Genomic DNA, 19,920 nt, shown 5'->3' with positions numbered 1-19,920 from the left:
CAGTGTATGTAAGTCAGTTTGTAACTATCAGGCGGTAGCTCAGTGAAATGTACTGCAGTGCAGTCCGGTTAATCTCAGAGTCAATTCCACATCAGTTGTGGAAAACTCTTTCTCCACTTGCCACTTTTTTTCAACCTTTGGCAATGCTTTTGCAAAATACTGAGTTGTTTTAAGTTTATGATTCAGCAATGAAACTAAATCGTGAAGCATTTATTCTCTTGCATTCTCTCTGGTTCAGTGCTTTGATTTCTCATTGTACCTTCAGTGTTACCATTCTTATTTCATGTTCCCCAAGTGAAACTTTTTTTATTTGCACTCAAGGATTCTTTCGTAAAATTGATTTTCACGTCGAAAAGGATTTATATTCTTTTGTTTTTGGGAAATGATTCTAACCCCTAGGATTCAGTACCAGACTCCTGGTTTGTGCATTGCACATCTACTTGTAATTAGAGGTTATTTTTAATTCAAAATACGGGACGTACTGCTGTCACTGTTAAATTAAAATATTGCCTTAACAACACAATGCGAACACACTTTTCTTCACCTTCAAGGAGAACAATATATTCATTTGACATTATGATTACCTACTCATTTACTGACGTGAATGAAGAGCAACGTTCGGTGTTATTTTTACCTGCATCAGAACATGAAATCAACAGAAATGTAATGAATAATATTTTTAACTACCTTTCACATAGCAAATTTGTTTCAAAAAATTACACAATTGTATTATAATGTGTTCAAAACAACCACACACCTTCGGATGATAATCTGCACTGTTGTCATTGAGGTTGGAAATAAGAATAAATTGTGGTTTCAGAACTGCAATTAGGTTCTGCCCAGTTTTTGTAACAGCAGGTCTGACTAAATTACCACTTCCAGTTTTATTAATTTCAACTGCGAAAAGTTTTGGCACTGGTTTCAGCACATGTAATTACATAGAGATGAAATGTAATACTTGAAGGTGTCCTGAAAGTACACACAGTCACGTGTGAAAGCTATCTTGGTCCTTTGTCATAATACATTTTCAAACATTTCAAATCATGATTTGTTCCCGTTGTACTGCAAACTGAGATCAAGAACAACTAATTTCCAAGCCTCTTTTTTGTTGGCCGTAGTAACTTTTTTTTTAACTGCCCCAACACAATTTCCACCAACAAATCTTATTTGGCTGGGATGCAGTTTGAAGACTGCTCTTTTTCTGTTTACTTTCCTGCATGTTTTATAAGACGGTACCATTAATAATAAATACTATGTACCTGTGAAGTATCAATAATATTTGTGGTCGAAGCAGAATAACTGTGTTGATAGTCAATTTTAGCGATGTTACCAAGCAATTTTCTTGGTAACTTGATCAGTGCCATCTCCTTCACTGGATCTAAGTTTAGTGTTATGCAATACAGCAGTTTCCTGAATTGAGTTCAATTTCTGGACTAAGGTCAAAACTGACTTCCAATCAATGATGTTTATACAATCGGTCTTTCAATGTAGCCCTTAGAAGAAGCTACTTAGAAAAAGCTCGTGTGGACTCCATGGGTGAGTTGTAGGACCGTTACTGTTTACAATGTATGTGAGCTTGCTGAAAAGTAATAATCTGAAATTCTTTTGTGAAATCTCTCAAAGCTTTTTTATTTAAAAGTTAACAACTTCTTATATCTTTATTCAGTCACCCTGATGATGAACACACTTCTCCTAATGAGAGCACAGTTTGTTGATACCGTCACTGTTGAATCATTCCAATTTGTTGATAGATATAACGTCACCTCTGCTTGCACTGCTTCATCGCCATCAAAATGAAAATCTCAAAGGCGCCCTTTAAGTTTTGGAAAAACATGAAAATTGGATGGGGCCAAGTCGGGACTTTATGGAGGATGATTGATGACAGTGAACCAAATGATGCACGTAACTGCAGCGACATAGCTTTATATTGAATGTATACAGAAAAAGGCAGCCCAAATTGTCACAGGTCGGTTTGAACCATGGGAGATTGTTACAGCGATGTTGATGAAACTGAACTGGCAGACTCCTGAAGATAATTTATGCCTATCACAAAAAAGTTTACTAACAAATTTTCATAGACCAGCTTTAAGTGATGACTCTAGGAATATATGGTTTCAGTCCGTAATGACCATCCACATATCTTTTCTACACCATGTCCTAAAGTGATAAGGCCATAATGGCAATGTCAAAACATACGAAAACATGTGAGGATGCTGTGCTGATTATATGTTTTGACGTTGCCATTATGGCCTTATCACTTTAGGACATGGTGTAGAAAAGATCTGAGGATGGTCATTATGGACTGGAACCGGTCATAGTCAAAAGAATTGATATTGTGATCAAAGACTGGAATAGAAAACATTTGACAGTATTGGATCACTGTTTGTATACACAACTATGTCGCAGCTGGTGGATATACATAAATGTTGTTGCTGGTGTCATCTTCAGCCCCAGGACTTGTTTGATGCAGCAATCCACATTATTTCATCCCAGAAATAGGGATTTGAAAAACTCATTTAAAAGATAATTGGGGAAACTGCAAAAATTGCTATACTCTCTCTGTTCTTGAGTAAAAAAAAGTAGTGAATCTGAGAAATAGCGAATTAGTGGTTTCTGCCATCTAACAATACTTGTTTGTAACAACCTCTAGCAACTTATATCAAATTTAGTTGGTATCTGATTAAAATGTAAGCAATAATTTCACTCAATAAGAAAACATTAAACTTAACTACAGAATTTGTTTCACAGCTGGAAAATAACTGGTTAGAGCAAAAACTTCCAGTTCTAAAAATTTCAATTACAAAATGAAACTACACTCCTGGAAATTGAAATAAGAACACCGTGAATTCATTGTCCCTGGAAGGGGAAACTTTATTGACACATTTCTGGGGTCAGATACATCACATGATCACACTGACAGAACCACAGGCACATAGACACAGGCAACAGAGCATGCACAATGTCGGCACTAGTACAGTGTATATCCACCTTTCGCAGCAATGCAGACTGTTATTCTCCCATGGAGACGATCGTAGAGATGCTGGATGTAGTCCTGTGGAACGGCTTGCCATGCCATTTCCACCTGGCGCCTCAGTTGGACCAGCGTTCGTGCTGGACGTGCAGACCGCGTGAGACGACGCTTCATCCAGTCCCAAACATGCTCAATGGGGGACAGATCCGGAGATCTTGCTGGCCAGGGTAGTTGACTTACACCTTCTAGAGCACGTTGGGTGGCACGGGATACATGCGGACGTGCATTGTCCTGTTGGAACAGCAAGTTCCCTTGCTGGTCTAGGAATGGTAGAACGATGGGTTCGATGACGGTTTGGATGTACCGTTCACTATTCAGTGTCCCCTCGACGATCACCAGTGGTGTACGGCCAGTGTAGGAGATCGCTCCCCACACCATGATGCCGGGTGTTGGCCCTGTGTGCCTCGGTCATATGCAGTCCTGATTGTGGCACTCACCTGCATGGCGCCAAACACGCATACGACCATCATTGGCACCAAGGCAGAAGCGACTCTCATCGCTGAAGACGACACGTCTCCATTCGTCCCTCCATTCACGCCTGTCGCGACACCACTGGAGGCGGGCTGCACGATGTTGGGGCGTGAGCGGACGACGGCCTAACGGTGTGCGGGACCGTAGCCCAGCTTCATGGAGACGGTTGCGAATGGTCCTCGCCGATACCCCAGGAGCAACAGTGTCCCTAATTTGCTGGGAAGTGGCGGTGCTGTCCCCTACGGCACTGCGTAGGATCCTACGGTCTTGGCGTGCATCCGTGCGTCGCTGCGGTCCGGTCCCAGGTCGACGGGCACGTGCACCTTCCGCCGACCACTGGCGACAACATCGATGTACTGTGGAGACCTCACGCCCCACGTGTTGAGCAATTCGGCGGTACGTCCACCCGGCCTCCCGCATGCCCACTATACGCCCTCGCTCAAAGTCCGTCAACTGCACATACGGTTCACGTCCACACTGTCGCGGCATGCTACCAGTGTTAAAGACTGCGATGGAGCTCCGTATGCCACGGCAAACTGGCTGACACTGACGGCAGCGGTGCACAAATGCTGCGCAGCTAGCGCCATTCGACGGCCAACACCGCGGTTCCTGATGTGTCCGCTGTGCCGTACGTGTGATCATTGCTTGTACAGCCCTCTCGCAGTGTCCGGAGCAAGTATGGTGGATCTGACACACCAGAGTCAATATGTTCTCTTTTCCATTTCCAGGAGTGTATTTTGTCACTATACAGGGCGATTCACGAACATATGCAATATTTTAATATGTTATTCTACAAGTAAAACTAAAGAAAATAGTTAATATATCACAGATCCACAAACATTTGAGTTATGGCTAATAATAGATTTTGTATGAAATTTAGGAACTTTGCTAATATGAAACCATCGCAAAACTGTACGAGCTTAAGGTACAGCATGATTTCCACTTATTTTGTTGTTATTGGTCTGGTGAATCTAATAAAACATGTCCCAGATGTGTATCTGCAGTAGTTTTCCAGAACATCCAGAGAAGCAAAGATTATTATACAAGTAAATTTGTTTACTTTTGATTAAGAATGTAGAAACATTTATGTTATTGTTGGTGACCATTAGCGAGTTGTTTCAGTCAGTTCCTAACCTTTAAACAAGTAGTTTTCTGTACTGTTCAGTGAAAGAACATAATAACAACAGTGTATTTAAGTGAATCCACTTGTAACTGTTATAGTTTGTAGATTATTTATGAAATAGGGATGCCTTTCAAATTTACAACAGTGGAACATGCCAATATGGTGTTTATTTATGGCGAATGTGATTGTAATGTTACAGCTGCAGTTAACAAATATTGTGTACATAATCAACTCAGAGGATTCCAAATGCACGAACCAATAGTGGAGTATTTCGAATGTTACAGGAGACAAGTTCTCTACCTAGCGTTCATAATCAGTATGAGCACTTGATATGTGAAGATGATGAGGATATTATGTATGCTGCAGAACTTAGCCCTGGTGCCAGTACACAACGTATCTCTCAATGATTAGGCATTTCACAACCTAAGGCATAGCGTACACTGAAGTACAATAAGCTGTATCCTTACCATAAACAGAAAGTGCATCATTTACACCTGGGAGATCCTACCCTTCCCTTGAAGTTGTGCAACTGGTTAAATACCAATCGGCGGTTATACAAATACATTTTATTTACTGATGAGGAACAGTTTACTTGAGATGGTATAAACAATTTACATAACGAGCAAGTATGGTCTGAAACAAACTCACATGCAACAATGTAAAGCAATTTCCAGCAGTGATTTAGCATAAATGTGTGGTGTGGTATAATCCACACAAACTTTATTGGACCATTCATTTTCCCAGCACATCTGACTGGCGAGACTTACTTACAATTCCTTCAAGAAGAAATGCCCCACTTGCTCAGAGATGCTCCACTCACTACGCAATTGCAAATGTATTTTCAACATGACGGCACACCTAAACATTTCACCAACGCCATTATTCCACATTTAAACGAACATTTTCCCCAGAAATGGATTGGTTGTGGTGCTACACATCTGTGGCCACCCAGATCACCTGATTTAACACCAATAGATTTTTATGTATGGGGATCGATGAAAGACATAGTTTATGAGGAGAAAGTCAATAAACGTGAAGCATTACTTGCTCGCTTTACAAATGCAATAGATGAAATTAAAAACAACCCCGTGAAACTGAATGAGCAACAAAATCTGTTCATATGCGTGCAGCTAAATGCAGTGAACTCTGTGGAGGTATTTTTGAACATTTATGTGGATGTACTGTGAAGTTGTATGTGCAAAACTTCCTTAACACTGAGCTTCGTTTTTTCCGGTTTAACACGAATTCACATGTGCTACAGTATTATTACAAGCAGGTTACCTGACACATTCATACAATTTCAGTTAAAGTTATTACATTATTTTTCCAAAACTAAATTCTCTAAAACTTCTGTTGAAAACTTGGCGTTATTGTCTGGAATTTAAAAAACAAATTGGGCCAAGTAGTTAATAAATTAAAAATTTTACGAAATTACTTCTTTGCTTCTCCGGATGTTCTGGAAAACTGCTGCAGAGACATGTCTGGAATGTGTTTTATTAGATTCACCAGACCAAAACAACAAAATAAATGGGAATCATGCTTTACTTTAGCCTCGTACACTTTTGTGATGGCTTCATATTAGCAAAGTTGCTAAATTTCAAGCAAAATCTATTATTAGCCGTAACTAAATATTTGCGGATCTAAGTTTATATATACTTTGTTATTTAGTTTTACTTGTAGAATATCATATTAAAATATTTGCATATCTTCGTGAATCACCCTGTATAAATTGGCTGCCCTCTAGTTACAACTGATAAGTGACAACAATAACAAAGTATAAACATCAGTTTACATCCAATGAAATGTCGAATGATCTTCCCTATAATTTAAATGACATTACACTACCCATTAACAAACTAATCACTGTAAAGCATGTCTACTATTTTAGCTGTAAATATTTTCACATAAACATTTGCACTTTACTGACAAGCTCCTGGAGGTCATGTGACCATCCTACCTAGTCTTGACTTGCTCCAAGTCATGGCAACTTTTATCTTCAGGATTAATTTGAAAATCAACTTTGCATATGTTGGAATTGTCAGAAAGTAGCAGGCATTCCTATTTCCAATCTTCTACAGCAGCAGCTGTATTCTTCCCAATTAATAAAACTCACACATCAAGAAGACTAAGAAATAAATTAAAGTAGAAAATTAAGCTGACAGAAAATAGGAATGCAACTACAGGAAAATCTCCCAAAATTTACAAAACTTAACACCAAAATTTTCTGCTTTCTGTATGTAAATGACCTATTGGATAATGCCACAAGCTCCGTGGTTTACTGGTGATGCTGGTATGCAGAGGTAAGTCATAATCTCAATAGCATTGTCATGGAACACCAATCTTGCCACTGTGTCATATTTATTTCAATTGAAATGGTAGTTTCAGGATATTTGAAATAACATTTGTTTCTGTCAAGTGTTCACACTAATTCTTTAATGACTAAACTGGTTGGACTGCCTAGTTTTAATCAATAGTGACAGAAAATACAAACACCCACGACTCATTCATTAACTGAGCAAAATGAACGTTTCACTTCATCTTGTTTCCATGAAATAAATGTAGGAGACAAAAATTAGTCAGTTTAGCTATTTCCGAATGCATGTGACTGTTTCACTGAAAGAAATTTTATTATTAAAAATGGGCACTATGCTTATTCATGGCACCTGCGCAGAAGGCAAATCTGAACATACAATTTGATTAAACGAGATACCTATTTTCCTACTTCAGCATCTACTTCCCATAAAACATTTGATACCAAGTTCTGACAAACATTGGTGCCTTGTAAAGCACCACACTGAAGACCAGGGTCTCTCCAGCTGTCATAAGATCATCATCATTTGTCCCATAATTAAGGCTCCATCTTGTTTCTAACGTCTCACGATAAATTATCCACGCTAGGTGTTATTTTGAAAATTAGTGCAGATATTTACAACTGAGTTCCTAGTTCCAAGAAAACCATCAAACTCCTATCGAGAATGGCTTTTGGGTACACTAAATATACACTTCATTTCCCTTACCTTCCGACTCAAGCTATCGCCAAACTTCATCTGTTTGAGAAGTTTCTTCTCTTTATCACTAAAGCGGTTATCCTGCTCCGCGGATGTACCCTGCAAACAAAGAAACAATCCAATCAGACAACACCACGACACCAAAGTAATCCATGACAACTTACTGCATCAACATTCTGCATAGAAAAAAAGTGGTAAGCTGCGTACAACTAACAGACAAAATGCAACATGCAGAAGGTACATGATAAATGAAAACAAACTGGCATAGTGCAGATGCAATCTATACCAAAATAATATACTGATAGAAACAAAATTTAACCAAAGACAATAGCTTTGAACTCTTACACAAATTAGTCCCACTTCACTGCAAACTAAACATTAGAAATTCTTGGCAGAGAAGCACATTGGTAAAGCACCTAGTTCATTTGTTGCTTATACAAATTTCTTGGGTAACCAATGAAACTAATGTTCTGCTTAACCAAACAGCACACAAGGGGAGTTAAAACAAAAAATAACTTTTGTGCACTTTTCAAGCACAATTATACAATTTCATACCCAGCATCATTCACAATGACAAATTGTTCACAAACATCGTTCCACATGCTCTCTCATAGGTTAGAGAATAAGAAATATAAATGTAAAACAATTTTTTAGATAAATTGATGAAAAATCAATTAAACGCAAGTACTTATTGAAATATTGAAATAACATCCTAATAATGCAAACGGTGAAGCTAAGATATTTAAGGAAGCTCATGTTTGTAAGACCAAGTATCTTCTTCTAAAAATCAGGGAACAGAATGAGAAATGCAATGGAAGTCATAAAATTGGAATGGTAAATAAAGTATTAAGCATGTAATTCACAATTTGGTGGGGGAGGGAGAGGGGGGGAGGGGCGTGTGCAACTTAAGCTAGTAATGCACACCAGACAAACATTTTAATACAGGAGCACATTACACTCAGACAAAGCTCTGATTTGTCAACCATAAAAATTTCCATCCATAAAGGCTCCTCCGTGTTTCTCTACTGTCCTGTGCCTGTGCAGCTTTCATAACCACCACCTTACAGGGGCTGTGTGCGATTTGTGTTTGCGCGAATGTGTGCATATGTTGTCTAACTCAAAAGAAGGCCTCTTGGCCAAAATCTTACTTATTTAGTGGTCTTTTAATTGTGTCTACGGCTCAACATCTCTATTATATGGTGAGCACTACTCTCTCCTTTTCGTAATATTGAATTATTATTTCATCCTGGATGTTTCCACTGTCTGATTTTTTAAAATCTCTCAATGACTTCCACTTTCCTCCTCCTGCCTCAAACACCATAATAAGGGACTTCAAGTTTCACATATTTCCATCACACAGCCCTTTGGTCTGTGTGTTCCTTCAACAACAAACTATAACTGAATTTATGCAACCAATCATTATAGCTGTATACAATAAAGACATATTACCCAACAAGGACAACTAAAGTCTCATAAATGCAACACAGTCTCTAGTGGTATCTCAAATTAAGAGCTGCTGCTTACTATTAGTTTACCAGTAATTAAATATGGGCATAATTTTCATTTAATATGCACTGAGCTCATTCAAAGTATGATGTTTTTGAACACATACATTAGCTGAATAAGCAACTCGACAGTTTCAATCACAATCTCATATTTTCATAAAAACCAAACATAGCAAACACACTTCAAAGCTAATGAATGAACAAAAAACTCAATGTCGAACTCATTTTGTTGTTCTTTTGTATGATAATAATACATACTTAGATGTAACTCATGCTGCTGCAGTACAATACACTTCTTGAATAACTCATGCTGCTGCAGTACAATACACTTCTTGAATGTTTTAGAGAAATCTAGTTTCAAAGTTTTATGAGCCTGTTGATTTGCACACCAGAGCACCAACCATCAATGTCTGTACATCTAGGTAAGTTGACAGGCAAGAAGTCTGACCATACTCTGTTCAAGTCTACTAATTTTCCTTTTTATTATTTTCCACGAAACACATTACTACAAAAAAATCACGTTTCTTTGTAAAGGTATTACAATAACAGCAACAACACATTCATGAGCAGGTAACATCAAAACACAACAACCAACTCAACGTTTATTTACTGATACACTCATGCATGTATCAAATGGTTATCCATCATACATGCATGAAAAACACAGTATAGACGTACATCAATCACATTTTCGGAATACTACGTTCTGAAACGTACATTTAATTTTTAATAACGACAGCAGAATCCCACATCAATATTTAGAAAGAATGGCCACTGAGACATAATTTTTTATGCAAATCAAGCATATTTCAACATGAGAATGAATAACAAAGCTGTCAACTGATGCAGTACTACAGAATGAAGAGTTATGCAGTCTTCATACTACGATTCTCTCTCCAGCAGCAAAATACAGAAGCATTCTGTTATAACTTTTTTTTTGTTACTTTGCTATTAAAGCATAAATTACAAAGCAAGCACAAATGTCCCATAATACCTCTATGCCTTGCCCTACGATCTCCATAGTTCCTTTTGAAAGGAACACGATTCATTGTAGTCATACAAGTGTTTGGTAAAAGATGAGGGAAAGAAATCTACTAGACTGGAACACTGCATAGGTAGATTTATCCAGTTGTGCTAATGGCATCGCTGGATGAGGGTGCTCTGGTATAGAATTCAACAGGTTCAATAAACCTGTTCTCAAAAACGCCCAGAAAGAGTAGCATTTGTTATATCTAATGATGTACTAGGTCGTATGAAAGATAATCAAAATTCGTGATCCACTGGATGTATGCTTCCCCTGTAATTTTCAACCTGCATAAATTATCAAGCTTACTCTGCAACCTTTTACCAATGAATCACACAGGAAGAATTTCATCGCAACTTCCATGAAAAACCACCGTGTGCTGCAAACTGTTAAAGTTATCGTAGTGTCTGTAGTTCTTACACTGTTCACTATAGGCTTACTGTTTGCTGAGGTGGAGTCTCAATTTCCACAACATTATACAATACCTACCTCTTCCTATAGTTTAAATTCCATCAGTGAGCATAAAATGCTGTCAATAATTTTAATGAAAATGCAACTAGCAAAACTGCTAACTCTGCCCTAAAAAATGTCTTTTTGTGCCTGCATTTGGAGGTAATACTGTGCTCTACTTTAAAGTGTGACATGCCAGTATCTACTCATGTGAATAAGGGATAAAGAGGAATATTCACTACTAATCATCAGATTTGACCAATGATAAGAGGACACATCACAAAATGTTGTAAAGGACATGGCAAAAAATGTGTTAATAGTCGTGATTTTTTCAAATGTGCTACACTATAGGTCAGTCTGTGACACAACCACTTGTTTTGGTTTCCACATTTGTTGGCTTCGCCAACTAACAACCAAGCTGTGAAATACACACCACAAGAAGAGATTACTGTGGCCATTAACATTACAGCACTGGTCAAAGGTAACAACTAGTATCAAATATTCCTCTTTACCCTGAACAAGTTGTTCCCACTATGGTCAGACTATTACTTGATTTAGTTGAAGTGTAGTTTTACTCCATCCACATGCAAAATTATGCCAAATCAACACAAACAACAGCTGATTAAATTTAAAAACACCTCTCAACTTTTAATATGTTTCTAGTTTACGGAGTATGTTAGTGTCATCTATGTGGCATACTGATTACATGGAAATCAAATGTACATCCCATGTTACAATTATTTGGGAAGAACTGTAACAAGCCAAACTGTTTGTGTTACAATGTTCCTTGGATTATTGTATTTCAGTGTTCTTCTAAAGGAATAATGTCTGCACGGTAACAACGGACGAACTCTGGCAGTTTATTACAGCAAGATTGAGCAGGTACGCTGCCAATTCGAAAAAGTAAATAGATTTTGGATACATTTTCAGAATGGATGTAAAAGAAATCCTCCAACTCAAACATTAAAATGATACATAAAATTATATAGTAAAAGATATGGATTAAGCAAATATGTGTTGATCATGACAAACAAAATTTGTTGTAATAAGGTTAACACACTATTGGCTCCCTAATTTTGTCAAATTTACAGTACAATATAAGGCAATAACTGTGTATTTGTAAACACCCCTTTCCTGCAGACAAAGTATGAAATATTAAGACAGCAATTAACACAATTTTGGAACAGTTAAATTGTGATGCTGGACTGGCACCAAAATACTTGTCAGATTTCTCTATCATGTATTACAGCTCATGTTAGATGTGATGTGACAGAATATACATCTAACAATTAACAATTGGCAAACTGACTTGAGTTACACATTAGAACCACTCATGCAAATGCTGATGTGATGACAGCAATTTGCAGTGTAGCCAGATGTTGAAGTTCACCAACAGTGGTTCAGTATTTAACACATGCCATTGAGATATATGAACTCTGGTTGGTGACTACTGCTCACAGACTTTATCCTGTCTCCTCTTTGATCAGCAGAAGTCGGCTGACTCCGCACAGTTCTGGAATCTTTACAATGGCTGCCAACATTAGTTACAGAACAGTACTGTGGCGTAAAAACAAGTAGCTTTTGTGAAGTGTGCTGTGAGTAGTGATTCTTAATATTAATTACAAAAATGAGGGAAGAGACTGAACTTTATTCTTCTAACGACTAGCCATCATATTAAGTGTCACTTCTGCAACATATTAATCTATGACACTTTCCTTTCTTTCATATTTTGTAAGCTAGTTGCTATGGAAGGGGGAGGCAGGGCTTATCTCAGCAGTCAACATGCTACAAGCCAATTGCAAACTTCCACTCCCAACATCTGCTCACATACAAAGTAAAATTGGGAGGTCAGCAGTTCAACCATTTCTAAAGTCAGATAATCATACATTTCCAACATTCACTCTACATTCAACAAGTTTTTCCTGTAGAAACAACCAAAACACCAAGGTGAAGTTGGAAATGTTCCATTACATAATAGAGAAATGTGTCTAGTATTTCGGTACTTCATGTTTAGATACAACAACATTACCTGTGAAAAATTAATTACTGGGGGAGGGAGAAATAACTCTCAGCAAATTCCAGGTAAAAGCAGAAGAGGACGAGAAAGCGTAAGAACATAACAGAAGAATTGCAGTGTTGAGAGCATAATTATATGCAAGGGGTGGACAAGAATAAAGGGGCAATTTTCATGCATGTATTACGTACACAGGGCCATTCTGGACACAGGTGGGGGGCTAGTTCACTGGAGAAAATACAGACTTCACATCAGGAAACATATCCTAGTACACAATTTTCTTTCAAGTCTTAAAGGAATTTACAAGTTCCACATCAAAATTCAGTACTTCATCTTAAAAGTGAGTTATATTTAATCTCGGACTTTCCGCTGTGTCTAAATTTTATGTACGACTGCTTTCTTGCGTAGGAATAAAATTATGGATGTAGTATATAACAAAATTTGTCATAATACTAGCCATCTTGGTGTCAGCAAATATAACTGACCTTACGTCTTCAACAATCAACTTCCAGTAGTGGCAAACGACAACCATCTAGTTACAAGAAAGAAAGATACTACACATGAAATACACTATAAATTGAAAGAAACCATGGCTGCCATTCCAGCAACAGCAGCACTTTCGAAATGAACTGTGCTGCAATAACAGTAGTTTCCCCATCACCTTATTACAGCTTCCTGGGTTCACAAATTGACAAAGGATTGTATTAACTGCACAACTAAGGGATGGTAGCAGAAGGCTCAGAGGACTGACGAAATTCTAGCATCAAGCTGCAATAAACAATCTTTGCAAAAAGAATTACTAGAAACATGAAAACATAATACCCTGTCAATTTTATGACACTTTTAGCATCATATAGTTACAACTAACCTACACAACTAGAATTTTAAAAACAGTCTGCAACTGATTTTAATACAGAAATAAGACAATAGCATTTTGACATGCATTCCAATAAATGCAAAGCATGCAGTGTGCCAAGAAATCATTTCAAATTATAACTGTCTACATAAAGTGAATTGTTAAATAGTTATAAAATTGGAGTCCACTGATGAGGCTCTACAACCCTCGTAATAGGTAAATGGGAAACATCCCACTCATAAAAAGACAATTTACACTTTTACTACAAAACTTTCCAAACTTTTAGTTTTGTTTGAGTGCAACAACTTATTCCTCAATCGCTGTGGCCATTTTACAAGTGGACTTTTTCATATAAAACCTAAATAATTTCAGTTGCAGGCTTTCAGTTCTTGTCAGGTACATCCCTCCCAAAATGGTCACATTCCAATCCTGGGACCTGAAAATGTGTAGATCAGAAAATATGGAAGTAAATTCTTCACTCGTAAGAATGTAAAGTGTCACATGCTTATCTCTATCTAATCGACAATTACTTGACTGTAAGACACTGAAGATGCATGCTGCATTTAAAGCATTCCAGCAAATGCACATTACAATACACAACACAACAAACAATTTGCAGAATATATGTGACAGGTGCATTCATGCTGTGTGTCTTCGGACAAATTCCAGTCTTCAAGTTACTTAAGTAAATGAGTAACTGTCTCTGAATGGTAATAAATTGTATACAAAACAGACAATTATCAGAGCTGTTCTGAAAATGACAACACAGGGATAAACCGAGTAACAACACTAAACGTTTCTCACAGAAAGCAAAGTCTTGTGTTGAAAGACAAAACAGTTAGAAAGAAACTCGTAATATTCTTTCATTATGAAAACCCTGTTAACTTTAAGTAACTTTAGACATAAATATGACCCAGTAAGAAGGATCTGTTTACATAAACACAAATAAGCTGCTTACAACCACAATAACAAACAAGGTGCAGCATATGTTTAAGTCTGCAACCTCAAATATTTACAAATCAAACCAAATAGAAGAAAAAGGAGAGGGGAGGCAGAGGTAGTAGGAGCAGCTCATTTAACAACTCCCTCCGCAAAGTAACCTTGTCAGCGGAGGTCAAAATAAATTATGGTTAGCTGACAAGACCAAATTATCAACACAATGTAGTGTATTGAAGCAAGGTTAAGTGAGTTAAGTAGCTTATGTCAGCCCATGCAGCATGATATAATTGGTTAAAGCAGCCTGTCCCTAAAAAGAGATTCAGTAAACTGCTTTCATGATAATGTTACCATTATGTGTCTTTGTTTTACTGCAGTTTTGAGAAAAAAAACAACAAACTTAAAGTTATGGAGGTAAATTACGATTAATCCTAGTGGCAAAATAATGGTGTGTTCGTGGATGGAAACGAACTGAATACCCGATTCACCAAAAGTCAAAATAACCCTAACGAGCACCACCTACGAACTCACTCCTCAACACTCAGTTTTCTCTATTACAGAATATTACAGATAATTATTAAGTAGTTCTAAATATATGGCTTGTGAACTTACAGTATACATCATGGTTAGACCTTGTGATGTATTCTTCTCTTTCCTACAAATGAAGTTATGTACCCTTCAAAAAATTGCTACTTCCGTACTAAACGGCGATCCTAAAAACAATACAGCTGCTGCACGCAGTCCACTCAGAAATGTTTTTATAACTTCTCCCCCACTCCCGATCACTTTCAGTTACCGTAAATTTCCAAAAGTAGACTTCTACTTTTCAAAATCTCGATGGGTGGTCAAAGTCACATCGACAAGCTGCGCACCTACTCCCTACTTCTTGTAAAAAAATTACTCTTTGCACTTCTATTATAATCACGATAAGCTAATTATCGTTATGGGACTGTATGTAATAATCAACATTACCCGAAAAAAGCCTGCATCACTCATTTTGAGAAGCTTAAACTTTGCAAAACTTAATTCACTACCATGCTACTAAAGATGGCGTTGCTATAAGTGGAAAGAGATGCTCTAGCAGCGCGAACCAACTATCGACCAAACTCTGTCGATAACAAAACACAATTTCAAAGTACGCTAAATATTTCATCTATGCCTACACTCTGCAAACCACTATGAAGAGCATGGCAGAAGTTACATCACGTTGAACCAGTTATGAGGACTTTTTCCCGTTCAATTTATGTATGGAACGTGGGAAGAATAACTGTTTAAATGTTTCTGTGCGCACTGTAATTAATCTAATGTTGTCCTCACGATGACTACGGGAGGCGATACGTACGACTACATTCCTAGAATAATCATTAGGTAATCTAATCTTGAACGATATCAGAAACTTCTAGTACTCAGTAGACAATAATTTTACCCTATGAGTATCGCTTTCCAGATTAACAGTACTGAGAGATTGTGCTATAACAGTAATCACATAGGGTCCTGCAGGGGAATGGGAAAGGTCAGCAGTTCGGATTATTGCACTTTGAAAGCTCGTAGTCAGTTTGTAAGAGAGCTTCACTACTGAACTACAACAAATTTTGGAAACTGTTGTTGACGTTGACCAGAGGATTAGTGGTCGGTGGTCTTCCCTACTCAACGCAGATGTAGATGGCGCTGACTAATGACGGTTCCTCTGATTACGTGTCGCGTGTTAAGGCTGTGTGATTGACGCAACGTACTGTAAGTAACAAAATGGTCTGTTATTCGTGTAGGGAACATTCCGAGATGGTGTCTGTGTACGATCAAGCAGAAGGAAACGGTCGAGAGGCAGCAAGGTTATACCTAAACAAATACCCTCACAGACACCAGTCACATCACACAACATTTGAAGCCCCTTTTCGGCGTTTGTGTGATCATCCTTTCAAATGGACGAATGGAAGAACCCTCGTACAAGCTCCAGGCAAGTGGCCCACCAACATGGTGGAAGCCAAAGTATGATTATGTGTATCCTGCATGACAACTGCTACTACCCCTATCACCTGCAATCCGATGGAGGTCACTTTGAACATCTGTTTTGACGTGGATGTGATGTAGCTCTGTGCTGTGTTCTGGGACGATTTGTTGTTTGTCGCGCGGGATTAGCCGAGCGGTCTTGTGGCGCTACAGTCATGGACTGTAAGGCTAGTGCCAGCGGAAGTTCGAGTCCTCCCTCAGTCATGGGTGTGAGTGTTTGTCCTTAGGATAATTTAGGTTAAGTAGTGTGTAAGCTTAGGGACTGATGACCTTAGTAGTTAACTCCCATAAGATTTCACACACATTTGAACTTTTTTTTTTTTTTTTTTTTTTTTGTCGTTGCACATGTCATCGTCCATTTCTGGGCACATGTTCACAGGAACTTTTTTCCTCTATTTCCAGTTAGGTACCTGTTTTATTAATGCTCACTCTGTATAAGCATGTGCTGAGGCAAGCAAGAGGCTCATTATAGTTGGTAGGGACCTGTAAAACTGCAACTCATATATGTGACTGTTTGCAAAATACTTGAGAGACGAATACATGAATTATTGTTAACTGTGTGATGCGTCTACCACATTATGTTAACTGTGGGCACAAGTGGAAAAAATAGATTAAATTATCAGTATACTGTCTTACAGACATACAGCGACCCCTGTTATTATGCAGCTGCCCTTTTCGTTACAACATTGCTTTACGAAAGGTCTTGCACACACATAGCGAGAAAAATTCAATATTCTACATACTGTTAAGTAAACCTACTCTTAATCTGAAAGTTAGTTGGACGGATAAAGTAGATAACTATAGTCGACTCGATGTAAGAAGGTCCCTGGCAGTTGCAGTGGCCTGGGCATGGCAGTTTAGTGTGCCTACTTCGACCAATCACGTACCGGTAATGTGATTTTGTAAAAGTTTCTATAGCAGTGCCTCAGTATTGTTTCAGCTGTATAGAGAACTATCGTTTTCGTTTGCGGACTTTAGCACTATGAGCTGAAAGCTGGCAACAGTACTGGTAGCTTTGGGAATCTCCTTAATACAGGCTTGACTGTAGGCACAGCTGTATTGGAAATAGCATATTCTCGCTTTCCTCCAAACTGTTGTAGCAGCCAGGGTGAGTGACTGACATGGTGGGTGGTGGACTAGCTGTGATAGACCAGGATATCTGCAGCTGCAACTGTGGGAATTACTATAGCCATCTGGTGGCCAGTGGCAAGCAATGGTCCATCGTGGAAACAGTACTTGTTGAATAATCCCTTCACATTTAACAAGTACAACAGTGGAGATAGTGTTGGAGACATGGCCAGTGCCATCCGTAATTCAGGTTAGCCTTGGCCAGCAAAGCTTGCTGGTTTCAGCAGCAGCTCATTGTACAGACACCAAATGGCTCATTAGCTCAGACTGTGGTGACAGCTGGCAGATCGGTACAGCCAGCACAGTAGCAGAGATGCTGACGCAGAATGGCAGGTAGCAATGACAGCCACTCATAGGGAGACCTACCGGTCGAAAGGTGCCAAGTCACATACAGACATCGCTCTGGCAGCAACCTGCACCTAAAGAAGAGAGAGTCCATCAATGGCAGCTTGTTCACTCACCTCAGTTCGATTGTCATGGACTCTGTTTGTAGCAAGCAGCCAGCAATGACTACAGAATGTCTGTCTGAGTTAGGCAGTATACACTGATGTGACATAAGTCAAGCGATAGAGATATCCACAAATAGAGAGGACAGTAACATTGTGTACATAAAGTATCAAAGGGCAGTGCATTTGCGGAGTTGGCATTTGTACTCGGCTGATTCGTGTGAAAATGTTTCTGACGTGATTGTGGCTGTATGACATGAATTAACGAACTTTGAAGGCGGGATGATAGTTGGAGCTAGACGCATATAACATACCATATCGGAAATCATTACGGAATTCGATATTCCGACATCCACAGTGTCAAGAATGTGCTGAGAATACCATATTTCAGAAATTAACTCTCACCATGGATAGCACAGTGGCCTGTGACCTTCTCTTAATGAGTCAGAGCAGCAGCTTCTGCATAGAGTTGTCAGTGCTTACAGACAAACAAAACTGTGTAAGATAATTACAGAAATCAATATGGGCTGTACAGTGGACATATCCGTTAGGACAGTGTGACGAAATTTGGCGTTAATGGCCTATGGCAGCGGATGACCGACATGCATGTCTTTGCTAGCAGCATGGCGTCACCTGCAGCACCTCTCCTGGACTCATGATCATAACGTTTCAATCCTAGACGACTGAAAAACCGTGGCCTGGTCAGATGAGTCCTGATTTCACTTGGTAACAGCTGTTAGTAGGGTTTAATTGTGGCATGAAGGCATGGACCCACGTTGTCAGCAAGGCACTGTGCAACCTGGTGGTGGCTGTGTTTACTGGAATGGTTTGTGTTTCACTGAACTGATCACTGACTGGAAATGGTTATGTTTCGCTACTTGGATACCATTTTCAGCCATCCATAGACTTCACGTTCCCAAACAATAATGGACAACAATGCGCCATGTCACCAGGCCACAATTATTCATGATGGGTTTGAAGAACATTTTGGACAGTTCAAGCAAATAGTAGGCCACTCAAATTGCGCTACATGAAACGCAATAGAGAGGTCAGTTCGTGCACAAAATCCTAAATTGGCCACTATTTTGCAATTATAGATGGCTATAGAGGCAGCATTGCTCAGTTGTTCTGGAGGGTACTTCCAACGACTTGTGGAGTCAATGCCATATGTAGTTGCTGCACTATGCTGGGCAAAAGGATGTCTGCACGATTTTAGGAAACAACCCATGATTTTTGTCACCTCAGTGTAAGTCATAACAAGCTGGAGGTCCCAGGGACAATCATTAGGCAACCATGACAGCATTTGCCCGAGCTTTACTGTCAATTAAGCATCTCCAAGAGCCTGCTGGTGCTGTGATGTGTCATAATTTCAACTCCCAGAAGCCCCAGGTAGCGACTTCTGCAGTGTCAACTTACTGAACATGTAGTCTAGTGTCAGGATGCCTAGTTATTGAGGTGTCTTGCAATGTCATCATTATGACACCGTTTTGCTCAAGCAATTGCAAGAACCATTCACCTTGCCACGCAGAAACATGGCGCATCAGTCCTCCTCTCCCCGCCCCCTTCGCCCCTGTTCACTGGGTTGTCAGCACTATTAGTTCAAAGCAGATTCTATGACACTTTGTGTGAGTTATATACATTCAGGGAAAAACTTGATTGATTTATGACTCCTTCTCCCTCCCATTAGCCTATTGTTACGTTAATTGATTTATGACGCCAAGTGGTTGATGTATGACCTCCTGGGGATAATCTGTTCTTGTAAGAAACCCCTCACACCTTCCTTTCTCCTTCCTCCTCCCCAACACCGCTGGGAAATCCCCAACCTTCCCCCTTTCCCATCGCCAATACAAGCTCATTTTTTATATCAAATTAAATGACTAATTAATTAATAAAAACTGATCAATTAATGATCGCCTTCCCC

General features: G+C 38.9%; 1 protein-coding gene across 7 annotated transcripts in view; it reads right to left on the bottom strand.

Moving 5' to 3' along the window:
• The window catches only part of LOC124711469 (serine/arginine repetitive matrix protein 1-like), a 145,790-nt gene extending 130,302 nt beyond the window's left edge, over positions 1-15,488 (bottom strand). For 6 of the 7 annotated variants that reach the window (XM_047241566.1, XM_047241569.1, XM_047241568.1 and 3 more), the window contains exons 1-2: positions 15,391-15,488; positions 7,643-7,732 (exon numbers count right to left, since the gene is read on the bottom strand). In XM_047241566.1, the coding sequence (XP_047097522.1) occupies positions 7,643-7,732; positions 15,391-15,414 (114 nt within the window). In that variant the 5' untranslated portion in view covers positions 15,415-15,488. The other variant, XM_047241567.1, reaches the window with a different exon arrangement.
• Between the last annotated feature and the right edge of the window lie 4,432 nt (positions 15,489-19,920).

Source organism: Schistocerca piceifrons, chromosome 8, assembly GCF_021461385.2.
Source record: "Schistocerca piceifrons isolate TAMUIC-IGC-003096 chromosome 8, iqSchPice1.1, whole genome shotgun sequence".
NCBI lineage: Eukaryota > Metazoa > Arthropoda > Insecta > Orthoptera > Acrididae > Schistocerca > Schistocerca piceifrons.
The sequence above is the reverse complement of the archived record's forward strand: the minus strand, read 5'-3'. Positions and strand labels throughout refer to the sequence as shown.